We start from the raw sequence: 20880 nt of genomic DNA on the forward strand, positions 1-20880 counted from the left end.
AATTACTTTTGAAACTGATACAGAAAGGTTCACTGAATTAAATGCATAGTTTAAATAGACGCATAGTTTAAATAGACAATCACATTACTTTCCGATAAAATTGCAATTTTTCGAATGCATCCATCCATTCAGTGAAATGGCAAATGATAAGTACAATATATAAAAAATAGTTCGGAGGAGTCAGTATTATTCCCAATCAAGACTACTTCAGGGGATGAAATTACTAACCAATACTACAGGCAGTAATTGTTAGCAGCAGTCAAGAATTCTAAGATTGCCAAATATAGACATAAGTGTTGAGAATTTACTTAAACATGCACAGCAGAATTTAACAAATTTCAATTTCCATTCAGGATTCAGTTTTGTATTTAAATAAAAATTGTGATAAGAAATATACCTTTTCTTTAATTTGCAAACTCCTTCGCGTTATTCCTTTCCAGCAGCTTGAATCTACCTTCTACAGTTGTCCAATTGTCCAGCCTCCAATGAAATCTACACAGAGAATAGACTGCAACTGCTAGGGTTTTCTCTCTTGTGCCAACAAGAATAATGAAAATCTTATGGATCTCAAACCCTAGTCATGTATTTATATAAACCCAAACGGGCTCGGCCCAGTCCGGTCCATTGTTTAATTAATCCATTTAATTAAACCCGATCCGATAATTAATCAATCCAATTAATTAATTCGGGAATATAAATAACAAATCCAATTAATTAATTTATCCAACGATTGTTAAATTAATCAATTGAAAATTTGCAACCTATCAATTCTCTTTTGTGTGCGACCCATTAGGTTCTCGACCACGATGCCTAACGACGTGAAATATTATTTTGATCTAATCAAAACTGATAAATTAAATACTCTTTTAATTTATCGCAGATTCACACTCGTCGTCCCAGATTGATATCTAACAATGTATCAGGGCAACACACGTGACGAAAAATGTCACGTGGTATGACAAAATCAAAACTGTTCGTTTACCATGAAATTATAATCCCTTCGTCAATATGATCCGATCAACTACGAGATATGGAAGTGTGTCAATCTCGTTTATCGATCATATCTTTCATTCTTCTATTAAGTCAATATGAGTCGAAAACTCCTTTTCGACTTACATATACATCTTGGCCAAGGATTTCGTTATTGACTTAATTGAACAAAATGCAGATCACAACCTCTTACTATCTAAGAGTGACGAATCCTCTATTGATCATTCACAACTTTCATATGGTTCTTGACATACCCGAACGATGTTGTATTAGTGGCCCTTGGCAGAGCAACATCCAATACCGTCAAAATATGACTGTCCTCATATAAGGTACTATGATGACCTCAAGCTGCAGGACCAATTTTATTACCGAACGTTAGAGATTAACCATTGACACTCAGATAGTTATCCATGTGGAATCTCTTAGCGGGTCTCCAATGTTTTGTTCTATAACAAAATATCCACGTGTTCATTTAAGTGTCACCACACTTTAACTAGTGAGATCAGCTACTTACTTCACAAGTAAGAAATGCCACACGTGATGGTCTAACTGTATTAACGATATCCGTATCTCGTTATTGCTTACGACCACGATTTATTCAAAATCCAATTATATGTAATTTGTATCTCACAATCACAACTTCTTGTCATTAACAAATCACTTAAACTTGGATCTTCGGATTCTATTATTTAATATTATTTATTACGAAATTAATTTAAATAAATAATAGATCTCGCCAAAATTAAATGCATTAAACATATTAAAAGCGTTTACAATCTAAATCGATTGGATCTAGGGCATAACACTTACAAACTCTCACTTGCACTAGATCTAATCACTTACGTGTCTAATACCATAAGTATCCACATGACGATCATGTTTCTGTTGTGACAACGAATTTGTCAGTGGATCTGCAATATTGTCATCTATGGGAACTCGCTCTATCGTTACGTCATTTCTTTGTATAATCTTCCTGATGAGATGATATCGCATTAACACATGTTTGGATCGTTGATGAGATCTCGGTTCCTTCGCTTGCGCGATGGTTCCATTGTTATCACAATACAAAGGTATGGGATCAACAATGCTAGGAACGACTCCAAGTTCATTAATGAATTTCTTGATCCAGACAGCTTCTTTCGCTGCTTCAGAAGCAGCTATGTACTCGGCTTCTATTGTTGAATCAGCGGTTGTCTCCTGTTTGGAACTTTTCCAACTAACCGCTCAATTGTTGAGAGTAAACATATATCCTGACTGAGACTTGCTATCATCTTTGTCAGTTTGAAAGCTGGCATCAGTATACCCATGAATTTTCAGTTCATTTCCTCCATAGATCAAGAACACATCTTTAGTCCTTCTCAAGTACTTAAGAATGTTCTTAACCGCTATCCAGTGTTTCTCACCAGGGTTTGCTTGAAACCTGCTCGTAACACTTAGAGCATATGAAATATCTGGTCTTGTACATAGCATCGCATACATGATAGATCCTATCGCCGAAGCATAAGGAATCTTATTCATGCGACTCCTTTCATCATGTGTTTTAAGATACATATCTTTTGAGAGGTAAATCCCATGCGACATGGGACATAATCCTCTTTTAGACTCTTCCATATTAAATCTTCTCAAGATTTTATCTATGTACGAAGATTGGGATAGGCCTAGTAATCTTTTAGATCTATCTCTATAGATCTTGATTCCCAAGATAAACGCTGCTTCTCCCATATCTTTCATGGAGAAACTCTTTGACAACCATAATTTTACCGATTGAAGCATTGGGATGTTGTTTCCCATTAATAATATGTCATCAACATATATTATCAGGAATACAACCGCGCTCCCACTTGTTTTCTTATAAACACATGGTTCATCTTTATTTTTGATAAAATCAAACATTTTGATTGTTTCATCAAAACGAAGATTCCAGTTCCTAGAGGCTTGCTTTAATCCATAAATGGATCGATTTAGCTTACATACTTTATTGGCTCCTTTGGATTCAAAACTTTCAGGCTGTGTCATGTACACCTCCTCTTATAAGTTTTCATTAAGGAAAGCAGTTTTGACATCTATTGGTCATATCTCATAATCATGGTATGCAACTATTGCAAGCAAAATCCGAATGGACTTTAGCATGGCTACAGGCGAAAAGGTTTCATCAAAGTCAACATCTTATCTTTGTGTGTAACCCTTCGCTACTAGCCTTGCTTTGTATGTATGGACGTTTCCATCCACATCGACCTTTTTCTTGTAAACCCATTTACAACCTATCGGTTTTATCCCACCTGGAAGGTCGACCAAGGTCCAAACATTATTCTCATTCATTGAGTTCATTTAGGATTCCATGGCATCTTACCATCTCTTCGAGTCAACACTTGACTTTACTTCTGCGTAATTTGTAGGTTCATCATTCTCGACTAATAATACTTAATTAGTAATCGTGAATTCTTACCTTCTGGGAGGTCGAATGATCCTACTTGATTTACGCTGAGCTGGAGTGTCCTCAGGGTTCTCTACATCCTGATCAAGAGTCTGTCCATCAACAGGTGTAGGATCAGACTCAGGTTCATCTAATTGGTCAACAGTATCTGTGGATTCTTGAACTTCTTCAAGTTCTAGTTTGCTCCCACTACCCTCTCCTAGAATAAACTCTTTCTCTAGGAATATGGCATGGCTTGAGATGAACACCTTCTTCTCAACGGGATTATAAAACTGATATCCAATTGTCTCTTTTGGATATCCCACAAATACACATTTGTCAGATTTAGCCTCAAGCTTATCTGATTCATTTCGCTTTACATAAGTATCACAGCCCCAAACTTTCATATGAGATAAGTTTGGTCTTTTTCCTCTCCATAGCTTGTATGGAGTTTTGTCGATCGATTTAGATGGGACACGATTAAGTGTGTAGCATGCAGCAATTAGTGCATGACCCTAAAATGATTTTGGGATGTTTGTATGGCTTATCATAGATCGCACCATGTCTAACAAAGTGCGATTTCTCCATCCAGATACACCATTATGTTGCGGTGTATATGGCGGAGTCCACTGCGAGAGAATCACATTCTCTTTAAGATAATTTAAAAATTCTCCCTTTAAATATTCTCTACCTCGATATGATCTCAGCGTGAGTATACTTTTACCAGTTTGTTTCTCTACTTCAAGTTTGAATTCCTTGAACTTTTCAAGTGCTTCATGCTTGAATTTCATCAGATACACATAACCATATCTAGAATGATCATCAGTGAATGTGATGAAGTAAGAAAAACCACCTCTGGCAGTTATTGACATGGGTCCACATACATTAGTATGTATTAGTCCCAGCAGTTCTGTGGTTCTTTCTCCTTTTCCAGTAAAAGGGAACTTGGTCATTTTGCTTAACAGACACGACTCGCATTTGTCAAATGATTCAAAATCAGTTGACCCCAAGTATCCATCTTTATGTAACTTGGAAATGCGTTTATCGTTAATATGACACAATCTGCAATGCCAGAGGTATGTATTATTTAGATTATCACTTTTATGCCTTTTATTTTCTATATTCATAATAGACGACTCACTATCAAGAATATAAATTCCATTTTGCAATACACCACAACCATAAAAGATCTCATCTTTATAAAACGAACAACGATTAGTCTTAACATTAATTGAAAAATTATTCATGTTCAAACACAAAATAGAAATAATGTTTTTAGTAATGGGGGGACCAAAATAACAATTTTCTAATTCTAATACTAAGCCTGAAAGCAGTGGTAAGAAGTATGTCCCTACAGCTAATGCAGCAACTCTTGCTCCATTTCCCACGCGCAGGTCAACTTCTCTTTTCTGCAGTGGTCTACTTCTCTTTAGTCCCTGCATATTTATACAAATATGAGATCCACATCCGATATCTAATACCCAAGAAACTAATGAAATAGACATATTAACCTCGATAACAAAAATACTTGAAGTAAAAGTTTCAGAAGACTTCTTTCCCTTCAAGCTTGCGAGGTTAGCCTTGTAGTTCCTCTTCCAATGACCTTTCACTCCATAGTAATAGCATGGGTCATCAGATTTGGTATTGTCTTTGCCTGCTTTGACTGCTTTGTTATTGCCCTTAGCCTTTTTGGATGTTTTCTTAAAACTTCCTTTGATTTTCCTCTTAGTTCTCTTGGAGGAATGAATAGCTAAGACATGCCCAATACTAGCCTTGACATTGGACTTCATAGTTTTAAGCATACTAAGCAACTCAAAGAGTGTGCATTCGATCTTATTCATATTAAAGTGCATAATGAACTGTGAATAATTATCTGACAACGATTGCAGAACCAAGTTAATACTTAGTTCATGATCAATGATAAAACCCAGTGAACTCAGTTTTTCAATGAAACCAATCATCTTCAGCACATGAGCACTGACTGATGATCCCTCTACCATTTTGCACCGGTATAGTTGTTTAGAGGTCTCATACCTCTCCACACGTGATTGTTCATCATACAACTCCTTGAAATGAAAAACCATAGTGTAAGCATCCATACCCTCATGTTGCTTCTGCAACTCTGGTGACATAGCTGCAAGCATCACACATGCTGCAGTGTTATCGTCATCACTGTTTTTATTCTAAGCAGCCACCTCTTCCTAAGTAGAATTTTCAGTAGGCACCACTGGAAAGGACTGCTCAAGGACATATCCAATTTTCTCATGCTTGAGAACGATTCTAAAATTGCGATGCCAATCGAGAAAATTTGGTCCGGCCAGTCTGTTGGCATCCAGTATGCCTCTCAAATTCATATTATTACTCATGATTCAAAGAACTGTAAATGACGAAAAACATAGAATTAATATGTATTATAATGCATATGCATAAATTCAATATGGACTTTAATTAAACGTGCTCTCACTGTTTAAAACAAATTCATGACCCTCATACATGAATTATTTGAATCCACACTTGATTCCTAGTGGGCTGGGATCCCATTCGTTGTATCGAGATCTTGAGTGTACTCAACAAATCCTAATAAAACATTTGGGTGGATATTATTATCAATTGTATCTCCATACAACTCTTAGATCATTAAGCTGACAACTCTTTTGTCTTCACACATCTTATGTGTTAGCCTAACATGCCTCTAAAACTTATCTCCTTGAGTGTACTCAACAAAAGATAAATTTTAGTTAAGTCAAACCCATCATTCAGAAATATCAAATATTTCATAGTGTCAAACATATCCCTAATAGACCAGCCTTGAGTGTACTCAACAAGCTAAGGTCGATTTAGGATTCTCGTTTTTCACTATAATGATGGAAGACAAATAATACTAATTTAATATTTTTAATGAGGAATTTAACATGCAATGGTCTCATCAAATAATTATATATATACATATATTTAAACATACATCTACTATGCGAATAAATATATATATATAAGTAATAGTATGGATGATTATGGACTTGTTCTATCTAGTTTTCCCGAGTCAAAGGGAAAACTAGTCGGTCAATTCCTAAGGGGTATAGCATTGGATCAATACCAATACACCATCTCCATAGTGTCCACCTTTTCTTGCGCTTCCAATTAGCCGAACTTGCAACACGTATCCTATACTAGTTGGCACACAGACCTAAAAGAAATCGAACTCGTAGGCCCATAATAATAACAATAATAATGGACTCGTAGGTCCAATATAATAAAGAGCTCGCAGGCTCACAACAACAATAATAAAAACGGACTCGCAGGTCCAAACAACAATAGGAAGTAAATCAACCATTCAACACATCCATATGTTCGAGTCCATAATCATCCATAAAAATTCATCACATAAATATTTCCTATGTATAATATCTAATATTATATGCAATGTCTCATAAATCTAGCAATTATAGTCGTCAAAACTAATTCAAAAATTTTGGGATCGAGATAATTAAACAATTAATTAATCATATTGATTAATTAATTTAATCGACGGGCCTATTTAATTAAAATCAAATTTTAACTAAATCCCGAATTAGAGTCCAACTCTAATTCCATAACTATTGGACGAAGTAATTTAATCAAAATCGAATTTTAATTAATTATTAAATTAGAGTCATACTCTAAGTTTTAATTTGCATTGGGAAGTGGTACTAATTGAAAACAAATTTTAATTAATATAATATTAGAGTCCAACTCTAATAAAATTGAATTAATATTTTAATTTAGGACAAACTTCCCAAACAAAATAAAATTCAATTAAGGGTCAAAACTAAATATTTAAGTTAAAATCTAATTTTAACAAAAATATAAAAGTCATCAAATTTTAAATAAATTTTAATTCTGGGTCAAAATTAGGGTATGGGTCAAACCCAATTAAAAACTCATTTTTAAAACAATTAAAAATTCAAAATCAAAACTTTTTTGACAATTTACAAATTTGACCCAAATTGGAAATTAACAGCAGACCCTTCCAAACTAAAAATTTGCAGAACAGGTCCCTCATTTTAAAATTGCAAATTGACCCCATTTTCGTAATTGCAACTAGGGACCCCTAATTACATTATTTGCAACAGAGGCCCCCGTCTTCACCACCAAACCCTAAATTTTTTTTTCCTCCAGTGGCGGCGCCAGTGCTGGAGACAACTAGCGGCGCCCTCACGCTGCAGCAGCGCTTGCCGCACGGTGAGCCGCTTGCCTCAACCCAAATTTTTGTTTTTTTTTCAAGAACAGATTCTGAAGAGAAAAAAAATTAAAACTATATTTGCTAGATTTAGGGATGAACATAATTAAACCAACATTTAATTTAATCAACACGTAAAACAGTTCCTAACAAATACAAAGTTGGCTCTGATACCACTGTTGGGAATTTACTTAAACATGCACAACGAAATTTAACAAATTTCAATTCCCATTCAGGATTCAGCTTTGTATTTAGATAAAAACTGTGATAAGAAATATATTTTTTCTTTAATTTGCAAATTCCTTCGCGTTATTCCTTTCCAGCAGCTTGAATCTGTCTCCCACAGCTGTCCAATTGTCCAGGCTCTAATGAAATCCACACAGAGAATAGACTGCAACTGCTAGGGTTTTCTCTCTTGTGCCAACAAGAATAATGAAAATCTTATGGATTTTAAACCCTAGTCATATATTTATATAAACTCAAACAGGCTCGACCCGGTCCGGTCCATTGTTTAATTAGTCCATTTAATTAAACCCGGTCCGTGAATTAATCGATCCAATTAATTAATTCGAAAATATAAATAACAAATCTAATTAATTAATTTATCCAACGATTGTTAAATTAATCAATTGGGAATTTGCAACCTATCAATTCTCTTTTGTGTACGACCTATTAGGTTCTCGACCACGATACCTAACGACGTGAAATATTATTTTGATCTAATCAAAACTGATAAATTAAACACTATTTTAATTTATCACAGATTCACACTCGTCGTCCCAAATTGATATCTAACAATGTATCAGGGCAACACATGTGACGGGAAATGTCACGTGGTATGACAAAACCAAAACTGTTTGTTTACCATGAAATTATAATCCCTTCGTCAATATGATCCGATCAACTACGAGATATGGAAGTGTGTCAATCTTGTTTATCAATCATATCTTTCATTCTTCTATTAAGTCAATATGAGTCGAAAACTCTTTTTCGACTTATATGTACACTTTGGCCAAGGATTTCATTATTGACTTAATTGAACGAAATGTAGATCACAACCTCTTACTATCTAAGAGTGACGAATCCTCTATTGATCATTCACAACCTTCATATGGTTCTTGACATACCCGAACGATGTCGTATTAGCGGCCCTTGGCAGAGCAACATCCAACACCGTCAAAATATGACTGTCCTCATATAAGGTACTATGATGACCTCAAGTTATAGGACCAATTTCATTACCGAACGTTAGAGACTAACCACTAACACTCAGATAGTTATCCATGTGGAATCTCTTAACGGGTCTCCAATATTTTGTTCTATAACAAAACATCCACGTGTTCATTTAAGTGTCACCACACTTTAACTAGTGAGATCAGCTACTTACTTCACAAGTAAGAAATACCACACGTGATGGTCTAACTGTATTAACGATATCCGTATCTCGTTATTGCTTACGACCACGGTTTATTCAAGATCCAATTATATGTAATTTGTATCTCACAATCACAACTTCTTGTCATTAACAAATCACTTAAACTTGAATTTTCGGATTCTATTATTTAATATTATTTATCACGAAATTAATTTAAATAAATAATAGATCTCGCCAAAATTAAATACATTAAATATATTAAAAGCGTTTACAACCTAAATCGAATCGATTTAGGGCATAACACTTACAATAAGAACCTTTCTAATCAATAAAAACATTTTCTTGAAACTGAACAAACAAAAGCAACCCTATCTCCTTTCTTGAATTAAAATCAACTGCAACAAGGAAGGCTCACACAGTCACATTTGCTAGAGGAATTCTAAACGGGGAACCAAAGAAAATCTAAAAAATTCTTTAATCCACACATTGACGTAATAAGACAATTACCAGTAAATGTGTTTGTGGAAGCCGAGGTTAGTGGCAGGGTGAGGACATTGATGACTAAAGATAAGGTTAACAAGGCGAAAGCATTTGTGGCCCGTGGGCATGGTATTATAATGATTGAAAAATATGTGATGTGGAGAAGAAGACGCCATGAAAAGCAAGCTTTTATTATAGATAGATAGATATACAGGAAAAAGATGCAAGCAAACCACCAGGCTACGCCAGTGAGCGTCCTGGTACGGCAGTTTCTAGTAACAAGCCAGTAAGGTTGTAGTCATGGCGGCTAGAGGTTGATGCTCCCGACTCCCGAGAGTTGGCTCTAGGGCGCGCAGTGTGAGGCCCATTAAACTTTTCTTTTCTCTTCGAAGATCGCATTGTTGTGCATGTGTGTGACAATTGACAAGACTCACAAGACTTCAATAATGATAAAAGTATGGATGGTACATTTTTTGTTTCTTCCGGGGATAGAGATGGCAACTAAATTGTCATTAAAATATGAATGATTTTATTTGTAAGCTTTCAATGTATTTAATGGATTACACCCCTTTGACATGGGGATCTTTTGGCCTACGTGCTTGAGAGCATCTCAAACAAATATGAGTTTGGTTCGGTCTAAATTCAAGCACTGCACGCCCAACATTGTTTCCATCAACCAAGCCAACTTAAAATCCAGTCTTTTAAGGTCTAATCTTTCCCCCTTCTCATGGTTCTGGCTAGAGCACTTTGGATTTTATTGCTCTTGGCGAGTCTACCGTATCTGTGAATTTCCCTTTTTTGGGCTACTCTTTAAGTTGTTATGACTATAGTTAGGGAAAGGTTCTCTGTAAATGTCTAAGGGTTGGTTGTTGGGTGTGCCAATGGTACACATGTGGGATCATCATAAAAATATTTTGAGTGGATTTTTTTGTTTATTTTAGGGATAGAGATGACAATGATTTTGTCATTAAATTGTCTGGATTTTGCTAGATGAATAAGGTCACATTGACCCTGTTCAAACAGGGGGTGATGTAGCGATCCCTATAAGCGAGGAGCTTTGTTTTTTTTTTTTTCAGGGATAGAGATGGCAATGAAACTGTCATTAAAATATCTTGTGTGGGTTTTGTTAGATGAACAAGGCCACATTGGCCCTTTTCGAACAAATGGCGCCACATCATGTTTGTCGCCCTGTTTGAACAACTTTTGCCATCTTGTGTTATTTATTCAATTTATTTTATTATTTTAAATACGATCTAAATTTAAGTCTTTGTTTAACAATCATTATTTCAAAACTATTTTTTTCTATGTATTCATTTTCAACCATACATTTACAAAAAAAAAAATTTTGCACGTAAATTCTAAATTTTTTTTTTTTTAACCACACATTTTTCAAAAAATCACTATTTAAAATTCTATTTTACCAAATAATGTTGTCAAACAAGGGCTAAATATATAAAAATGTAACTAAAATAAATTAAAAAATGAATGTCTGTACGGACAAATGATAGGGTAAGACATTTTGTCCCTGTTTAGACTCCATTAATATCAAAATGTATTTTTCTCCCCTTTTTTTCAATGATAAATCCTTCAATAAAATAATATTATACGTAAACTCATAAAATTTTCTTCTTTTTTAATCACACATTTTTATAAAAATATTATTGCAAAATGTGTTGTAAAATGTAAGTTTATTAAGGTTTAGAGGTGAACTACAATTATAGCCCTGCAACCCTAAAAATAATTATTGTTGTATCTCTAATTCTGCCATATAAATACAGGACTTTGAGTCTTAATAAAACATACACAGTCTATTAACTTCTCTTTGTTCTCTTCTCTTTTCACAACACGTTATCAGCACAAAATCTTAATTCTTCAAAATTTAGTGAAGGTAGTAATATGTTTTAAACATAATTATCTATCACATGTACCGAAATTAATTTGGTGATATGTGAATTTTTTCTACATACAAGGCGACTGCTTTGTTCTCCCTACTTTTAATAAGTTTTTTTCTCTAATGATTCCCACGCCTTTTGAGTTGTCCATTTCCGTGCAATTGTGCCACCACAATTAAGGGTCTGTTTGAGTCACATTATTTAAAAAAAATACATTTTTAAACAGTAATTTGACATTATTTTAACCACACATTTTTCAATAAAATAATATTATACGCAGATCAAAAATTTTTCCTTATTTTTTAACCACACATTTCTCATCAATACATTATTTAAGAATGCATTATTACCAAAGTAATGTGGTTCAAACACCTCTAACTCTATTTCTTGCAATTATGTTGTCAATTTCAGTGAATGGTGTACCGAAAGACGTGCCCTCAATTTATGTGTAACGGTATAATGTTCATGTATGGTTTTTATATGTTGAGTGCAACTGTTGAAATTTTAAATAAATTTAGAATCCTATAATCATGCAACTGTTCGTATTAGTCAATATAATAGATTCAAAGTCAATATAAAATTAATTGTAAGTGTAAATGTATCATGTTTATATTAATAAATGATGAAATCAAATAAATTCATATTTATTATGATTATTAATATTTTTTTTGTCTTTAACTTGATTAAATATTTTAGATGCTCTTTTTGAATTAATAATTTATCATGTTGTTGCTCTTGAAATAACACAATATTATAATTAATATTTTTGAAGAATATTCTTTGCTCCTAAAGAGCATAAATTATATTTTTCAATATATCCAGAAGAATATTGACGTATTGACCTTGAAGAAATAATAATAAAATACAAAATGCTCTTGAAGTAGCATATGTTTCGAAAAATATATTATTTTAGTGTTTATTTCTGAAGGAAAACACATAATTTATATCATGATTAACTATTATGTGATGTCAAATCATATTTTTCGAAACAAATTTTATTTTATTTTCTCTCGCTTTATTTTGTAGTTAATCAAATGGCAAATATCACAAGACTTGCGTTTGCTGCACTTGACATCTCTGACAAAACTATCTATCATGGATACTTGATGCTGACATTTATATTGCCTCAAAAGATTTGGGAGAGATAATAAAAGAAGAAAACAAAGAATCCCTGATCGTACAAAAACACTCATATTCCTTCAACATCATCTTCACGATGGACTGAAAATTGAATATATCACCGAGAAAGATCCACATGTTCTTTGAAAAGAATAACTAAGGGATTGAAAAAATTATTCATTTGCAAAGAATTGCAAATCAAGTATCTGATATATTTGTTGACACAAAAGAAATGACAAAGTCATATATTCCAACCGAAAATATTCCAACAAAAATTGATGTCCCTGCATGACAATTTGCTGTGGTAAATGAATTTCAAATATGGTATAAGCATGGTCGACCGGTTGGTTCAAAAGACTCTGTACCTTGAAAAAGAAAGGTGCATGAGAAAAACCAGTCAAAAATTTCGGAAGAAATAACATTAGAAAAGATTGATCAATCAAATATTGAAGATAATGAGATTTCGATAAATTATATATCATCTCATAAATTATGGGAACGAAATAATGTTGTTATAGACAATAATTTCGCATTTAATGTGACTCTTGATATTATGCAAAATGAGAATCATGAACCACAATCAGTTAAAGAGTGTCAAAATAGAAATGATTGGCCAAAATGGAAAGAAGTCATACAGGCGGAATTGAATTCCTTAGAGAAACGAAAAGTATTTGGACATGTAGTTCGAACACCTGAAAATGTAATCCATGTTGGATACAAATGGGTTTTTGTACGAAAGAGAAATGAAAATAATGAAATTACAATGTACAAAGCCTGACTAATAGCTCGAGATTTTTCACAAAGACCAAGAATTGATTACGATGAAACATATTCTCCTGTAATAGACACTATCACTTTTATATTCTTAATTAGTTTGATTGTGTTACAAAAGTTTAATATGCGCCTTATGGATGTAGTAACTGCATATTTGTATGGTTCACTTGATATATATATATGAAAGTCCCTGAAAGACTTATGGTATCAGGAACAAGTGATACATGATCGAGAACTATGTTTTTCAATTAAATTGTAAAGATCATTATATGGATTGAAATAATCCGGATGCATTTGGTATAATCGTCTTAGCGAATATTTGATGAAGGAGGGTTATAATAACGACGATGTCTATCCATGTATTTTCATAAAAAAACAGATATTGGATTCGTAATTGTGGTAGTTTATATTGATGATTTAAATTTAATTGAAATTCCTGAAGAGCTCAACAAAATTGCTAATTATTTGAAAAACGAATTTGAGATTAAAGATTTGGGAAAAATCAAATTTTATCTCGGATTACAGATTGAACATTTCACAAATGGATTATTTGTTCATCAATCCACGTATACAGAAAAAGTTTTAAAACATTTTTATAATGCACATCCATTGGTATCACCTATGGTTGTTCGATCACTTGATATAAAAAAATGATCAATTTCGTCCACTTGAAGATGGAGAAAAATGTTATTGGTCCTGAAGTACCATATCTTAGTGCAATTGGAGCATTAACTTATCTTACAAATTGCACTCAACTCGACATAATTTTTTCTGTAAATCTCCTTACAAGATATAGCTTTACACCAACTCAAAGACATTAGAATGGTGTTAAACATATTTTTCGTTACCTAAAGAGTACCATTGATTTGGGACCATTTTATTCTCAAAAGTCGGGATTTGCTTTAGTGGGATATGCAGATGCAGGTTATCTATCTAACCCACATATAGCTAAATCACAAACATGTTATGTATTTACACGTGGAGGAATGACTATATCATGGAGATCTGTGAAACAACCCTTGAAAATAATATCCTCAAATTATTCTGAAATTATTGCAATTCATAAAGCAGGACGAGAATGTGTGTGGTTGAGAAATATGACTCATCATATCTAATGAGTGCTCTACACTCATGATATTTATGCCACATAATTTGTTATTTTGCTACTCTTGAGAGTGTTTAGAGCTTTTTAATGTGTGTTTTGATGTTGTGATGTAGGTTGATGAAATTGAAAGAAATAAGCAAAAGTTGGCGAAATTGGAGAAAATAGCCAAATTGTAAGAGATCCAAAGTTTGGGGACTAAAATGTAAATATTGAAAAGTTGTGTTGAACCTTGCAATGAAAATCCGAGAGTGCTATGAGTCAATTGGATGAAAAAAGATATCAAAGGGATCAAATTTAGTCAAAATATGATCACAAATTAATTTCCAACCGAAAAGTTATGCTTTGGAGTTTCAGCCTCATATTGAGACCCATTTTTATCATAGTAAACGATCAATTTGATGAATGATGCCTGAAGCAAAGTTGTATCCCTTTGAGTTGGCTTTCCAATGCATCTTAAATCACCTCAATTGGACATCGGATGCAAAAGCTATGCTAAAAACACTGAAAGATGTGCAGTCTGCCATTTCGATCGAACTGAGCGCCGTAGCGCCCATCTTGGGCGCCGCAGCGCCCATATGACTGAAAATTAACAGAATAGGCGGTGCCGTAGTGCCCATATTTGGCACCGAGGTGCCAGATATGCGAGAGAATGCGTTTTTATGTTTTTGGACTCTTTTATTGGCCCAATTCAACCCTATTTCGTCTAACACCCCTAACATACTATAAGTACCATTCAAAAACCCTATTTTCAAGGAGGAAGAAAAAACACAAGAATTGAAGGAGGGCAAGATTGAAGAATTCAACAACACAATTTGAAAGGAAAAAAAATTGAAAACATCAAAAGGAAGGAGGAAAAACATCAAGGAAGAAGATTGAAAATCTACCAAAAAGACTAGTTTTTTCTATCATTTTCCTTATATTGTTTATTATAATTTGTATGATTTTCATTTATTACATCATGAACTAAACAGATTATCTAGGGGTTTGATATAGCCGAATCAAGATTAAGGTTTGATGATTTTATAATTATTTCTTTGATTTTCCCGCATATATTTAATTGTATCATGATTTAATACTTTCAATTGTCTGATCAACAATTGAATGATTTGATGCTAGTCAATTTCGACGCTCAAGAGAGTGGAAATTTAGGAGTGATCATAAGAGTGATACAACATATAATTTATAGTTTTTGAGAGAAAGTATAAATCTGTGAGGCTTACTTCATAAAAGAATCGGATCTTTATTAAATTCTTGATTTTCAATTTTGAACAGAAATGTTAGAATTGGGATCTAGGGTTAATTTATAATCGGTGCTCGATAGAGGGGATTAGAAATATATCAGGATTCTTACTTTTAAATATGAGAAAATTAATTGGAATAATTTGTATTCGTTGAATCATAATTGAAAGTTAAGTGAAATCAATCCATAGGCCTTCTCATTTGATAATTTGTATTCCCCAAATTTGTCACATCCAATCACGTTAGTTTAGTTTAAGTCGTTCATTCATAAAACATCAATTCAATCATACATTCATCTAAATAAAGTAGAAATTGCATAATTATAGTGCTTAGTGAAAATTAAATACAATCCCTGTGGATTCGACACTTTTACTTCAATGCTATATTACAAAATTTGACATCGTACACTTACGGTTAAACCACGTTGCATAAAAAGCGTGGCAAGCTTTTCGCGTCGTTGCCGGGGATTGTGGAATTTAATTTTTGCTAATCTTATTACCAAGTAATTTCTATTTTAATTTAGATTTTTTCTTTTTAAATTATTTTGCGACGCCTGTTTCAGGTTTATACGAAGATCGAGAAGCGTTGGACTACTACATGTTGATCCTGAACCAAAACGAACCTTCAGATTTCTAAGGGGCATTTAGAGACGCAACCGTGAAGTAATGGCCGAACAAGATCTACCAATAGTAAATCAGAACAATTAGAATAACAACGAGCTATAAGGGACTACATCAGACCAGTTGTCAATGAAAATTACTCTGGTATTGCACGCCCAACTATTGCTGCTAACAACTTTGAATTGAAGCCAGGACTTATACACATGGTGCAGCAAAATCAGTTTGGAGGAGCTCCAATAGAAGACCCAAATGCTTATTTGGGGTCCATTCTGGAGATCTGTGGTACAGTGAAAATGAATGGCGTTACTAAAGATGCAATCTGACTCTGTCTATTTTCCTCTTCCCTAAGAGACAAAGCCAAGGCATGGTTCCAATCATTGCCATATGGATCCATCACAACTTGGGAGGGGTTAGCGCAGAAATTTCTTACAAAATTCTTTCCACCTTCGAAGGCAGCACAATTACGGAGTGAAATTGGGGAGTTTCGACAGTCAGACTTTGAACTATTCTACGAGGCATGGGAGAGATATAAGATATATTCAAAAGATGTCCTCAGCATGGTTACCCGGATTGGTTGCAGATACAAACCCTCTACAATGATTTGAATGGTCAGACACGAATAGTGGTAGATTCTGCAGCAGGGGATGCATTATTATCCAAAACTCCAAATGAAGCTTATGCATTATTGGATGAGATAGCTACTAATAGCTATCAATGGCCGAGTGAGCGTTCAAGTGCAAAGAAAGTTGTTGGCTTTTATGAAGTGGATCCTATTACCGCCCTTACAGCTCAAATGTCATCTCTCGCTAATCAAATAGCTGCATTGACTTCACATGGATCGCAAAAGAAATCAGAATCTATTATGGCTACATCCACTGCATACCAGAAAGTTGAAAGGGAGAATAAAAAACTTCAGTATGTGAACGATCGGAACTTCAATCAAAAGGGAAACTACTCAGGAAACAACTACTAACGGGGGTTTAATAATCAAGCGTTTGAGCCAAAGCCATCACTGGAAGATATTTTAAGAACCTTCATTTCGGAGACCAGATCGAAGTTCAACAAAGATGAGGCAAGACTTGACAACATTAAGACACATATGACCAACTTAGGGGCTACAGTGAAGAATTTGGAGGTATAGATTGGTCAGATAGCAACTGCAATACAGTCTCAACAAAAAGGACAATTTCCTAGTGACACAGAGGTTAATGCATGGGAACACTACAATGCTATTATCCTAAGAAGTAGTAAAGCAGTTGAAGAACACAAGTTTAGATAGGTTGGGGTACCTACATCGGATCCCATACTTGCAAGGGAAAAGCAGACTGAAGGGCAGAAAACTGAGGCAGAGGCAACAAAGAAGATTTATAAGCCTTACTCAATTTTATTTCCGGACAAGCCACCTATCTTGAAGCCCCCACTACCATTCCTGCAGAGGTATTTGAAGAAAGAGTTTGATGAAAAATTCGCAAAGTTTCTGGAGGTCTTCAAGAAAATTCACATCAACATTTCCTTTGCCGAAGCCTTGGCCTAAATGCCAAGTTCTTAAAGGAAGTGATGTCAAAGAAGAGAAAGTTGGAGGAATTCGAGATTGTTAAGCTGACAGAGGAGTGTAGTGCCATACCTCAGAAGAAGTTCCCTCACAAATTAAAAGATCCGGGCACCTTCAATATCCTGTGCAAGATTGGTGGTATCTTATTTGATAGGGCACTATGTGACCTTGAAGCTAGCATAAAACTTGATGCCCTTATCAGTGTTCAAAAAGCTAGGTCTTGGAGAAGTGAATCCCACAACCCTTACCTTGTAACGAGCAAACAAATCAATCACATATCCCAAAGACATTATTGAAGATGTGTTGGTGAAGGTTGATAAGTTCATCTTTCCGGTGGACTTTGTGATATTGGACATGGAGGAAGATGAGAAAGTACCGTTGATTCTTGGCTGACCTTTCCTGGCTACTGGAAGAGCATTGATTGATGTGTAAGAAGGGAAGTTGATACTACGAGTTAATGAAGAGCAAGTAACTTTCAACATCCATCAAGAAAAGAAATCCCCAGAAAAAGAAAAAATCGACACTTGCAAAATAATCCAATCAGCTGAAGTTATTGTAGGAAACAGAGAAAAAGGAAATTATTTTATGATCCGTTAGTGCAATACATGGTAATCAGTTACTCAGCAAGGAATGCATCTACTAAAGGTAATGACTCAGGAATGAAGAAAACAGTGGATTTCATCTTACCTCAAGAAGTTGACCCACCTGACAAAAAAAGAGCTATGTAGATAGGCCTTTGAAACCTCCAAACATTATCAAATCAAAAGAGGTCTTGAAGGCCATACCAAGGTCAAAACAGCCTAAGTTTTTTCACCATCTTAGAATGAAAGAGAATACAAAGCCAAAGATAAAGTTCAGAAACAAAAGAAATGTGTCACCTGAGAATCCACCGTAGGCGTTGCGGTTGAGTCAAGCTAGTAACTATAAAGAAGCGCTTCTTAGGAGGCAACCCAAGCGTTCTTACCTTTTCACTTATTTTATTTTATTTCTTTTAAATTATAGAAGAGTTTATTTCATTTCATTTTTTTTTATTTAGGAATTCATCAGCCCTACCTCGTCTCCCATAGGTCTTTGAGCAGTCAAGTTGGTTATTAGATGTTCGAGCTAAGTAACACTTGTTTCATGAATTTAATATCTACATTTTGAATTTTCAAAACTTGACGTCATGGAACAATCAAACCAATTGACGAAGAGTAACTGAATAAATATCAAATTTGGGGGAGAAACTAGAAAAAGCATCAATCAAGTCCAACATCATAGCGCCAGACTATCATTGGCAATTCAGACAATTCAGGGAAGTTTTTCTCCTTTTTGTTTAATTTAACATCGGGAACAATATTTAGTTTAAGTTTGGGGGTGTATCATAAATTTTCTAATTTCCTACATATTTTTTTTTATTATTTTGTGTGATTTGTGTGCTTTTTTTTTTTTAATTTTCTTATTAGTGTGCACTGTTTAAAAAAAATTGTGTTTTGCATGCTTGTGTGAGTTAGATAGCCTTGCCGATATTGATTTGTATAATTGAGAACATGTGTTGATTTATGAATTATGAATAAATTATGTGCTTGAGTTAGATTTTTGCTTATTCGTGTGAAACGAAAATTATTTTTGCACGTGAATTGATTGTAGTGTTGTACATGAGTGGGTTGATTCACGTTTATATGTTAGATTAGAGAACTTAGATGCTAAACCCAAACAACCATAAAACATTATTATACCCTTAAACCAAATATAGGATGTTTGGATGATTGCACTGTTGTAGGGAAACTTGGAGATAAATGTGGATTCCGTGTGTGCTAATTTTTGTGTAGATTGTCTGAGACTAATAGGATGAAAATTGGGTGATTGCATTAATCACTACACACACAAAAAAAGATCCCAATGAGGACAATCATAATAATCTCATTGTGAATCGTTTCTTCGTAGCTTTTATGACTCGAGTGATTAAGCCTACAAGGGTTTAAAACCTGATGCCCTATAGTCATCTGATTTAGGAGTTATCGACCTAAAGCTCGCTACAGGGGTCATTTAGAAAGTTTAATGGAGAGACGTCCGCACAAAAGATGATTAAATAATAAATTTATATCAAAAAATGGATATCAAATGCATTGATTAAGCCTTAAACACTTGTTTGAGATGATTAGGCTTTTGACAAGGGGTTAAGTAACTCGGTTGATTCTGGGAGATTGAAGCAATAAAAAATAAGGAGAATCCTCATTTATTGATAAGTTGAACTACAATTAGTAAAATCTAACCAAACTTGAGCGGTGCAAGAACTAGTATTGAAAATCCACCTTAGATTACACCATTAGGAAGAGAAAAGAAAACAAGTTTGGGGGTGTGTGAATCCCACGAACGAAATAAGGAAATATTTGACTTTTAAGGTTGGGAATTGAATCAACTTATTATTGTATAGCATTGCACTTAACTCTTCACACACACACACACACACACACACACACACACACCTGTTTTGCATTGAATATGTAAGAATTCAACTTGTGCATTATAACTTTGACGTGATTCATGACATCAATGCTATGTTTTTAATTCTGGGCTATAAAAGCAAGATATCTAGCAAAAAAATTGTTCTTACGTGATTCTGTAGGTTTTAATTGAGTTTGTGTGTTTGTTTGTTATTCTCTTTACTTTGTGTTTGCTCGAGAACAAGCAAAATATTAAGTTTTGGGGTATTTGATGAGTGCTCTACATTCATGATATTTATGCCACCAAATTTGTTATTTTACTACTCTTAAGAGTGTTTTAGAGCTTTTTAATGTATGTTTTGATGTTGTGATGTAGGTTGATGAAATTGAAAGAAATAAGCAAAAGTTGGCGAAATTGGAGAAAATGGCCAAATTGTAAGAGATCCAAAGTTTGGGGACTAAAGTGTAAATATTGAAAAGTTGTGTTGAACCTTGCAATGAAGATTTGAGAGTGCTATGAGTCAATTGGATGAAAAAAGATGTCAAAGATATCAAATTTAGTCAAAATATGATCACAAATCAATTTCCAATCGAAAAGTTATGCCTTAGAGTTTCAGCCTCATATTGAGACTCATTTTTATCATAGCAAACGATCAAGTTGATGAATGATGCCTGAAGC

At 34.1% G+C, this 20880-nt stretch overlaps 1 protein-coding gene across 1 annotated transcript in view; it reads right to left on the reverse strand.

The window, feature by feature from the left end:
• The window catches only part of LOC111397836 (allantoate deiminase 1-like), a gene marked incomplete at its 5' end in the record, with an annotated part of 14116 nt that extends 4344 nt beyond the window's left edge, over positions 1-9772 (reverse strand). The window contains 1 exon segment of the mRNA XM_023024810.1: positions 9502-9772. Coding sequence (XP_022880578.1) covers positions 9502-9772 — 271 coding nt within the window.
• Between the last annotated feature and the right edge of the window lie 11108 nt (positions 9773-20880).

Source organism: Olea europaea, chromosome 7, assembly GCF_002742605.1.
Source record: "Olea europaea var. sylvestris chromosome 7, O_europaea_v1, whole genome shotgun sequence".
Lineage (NCBI taxonomy): Eukaryota > Viridiplantae > Streptophyta > Magnoliopsida > Lamiales > Oleaceae > Olea > Olea europaea.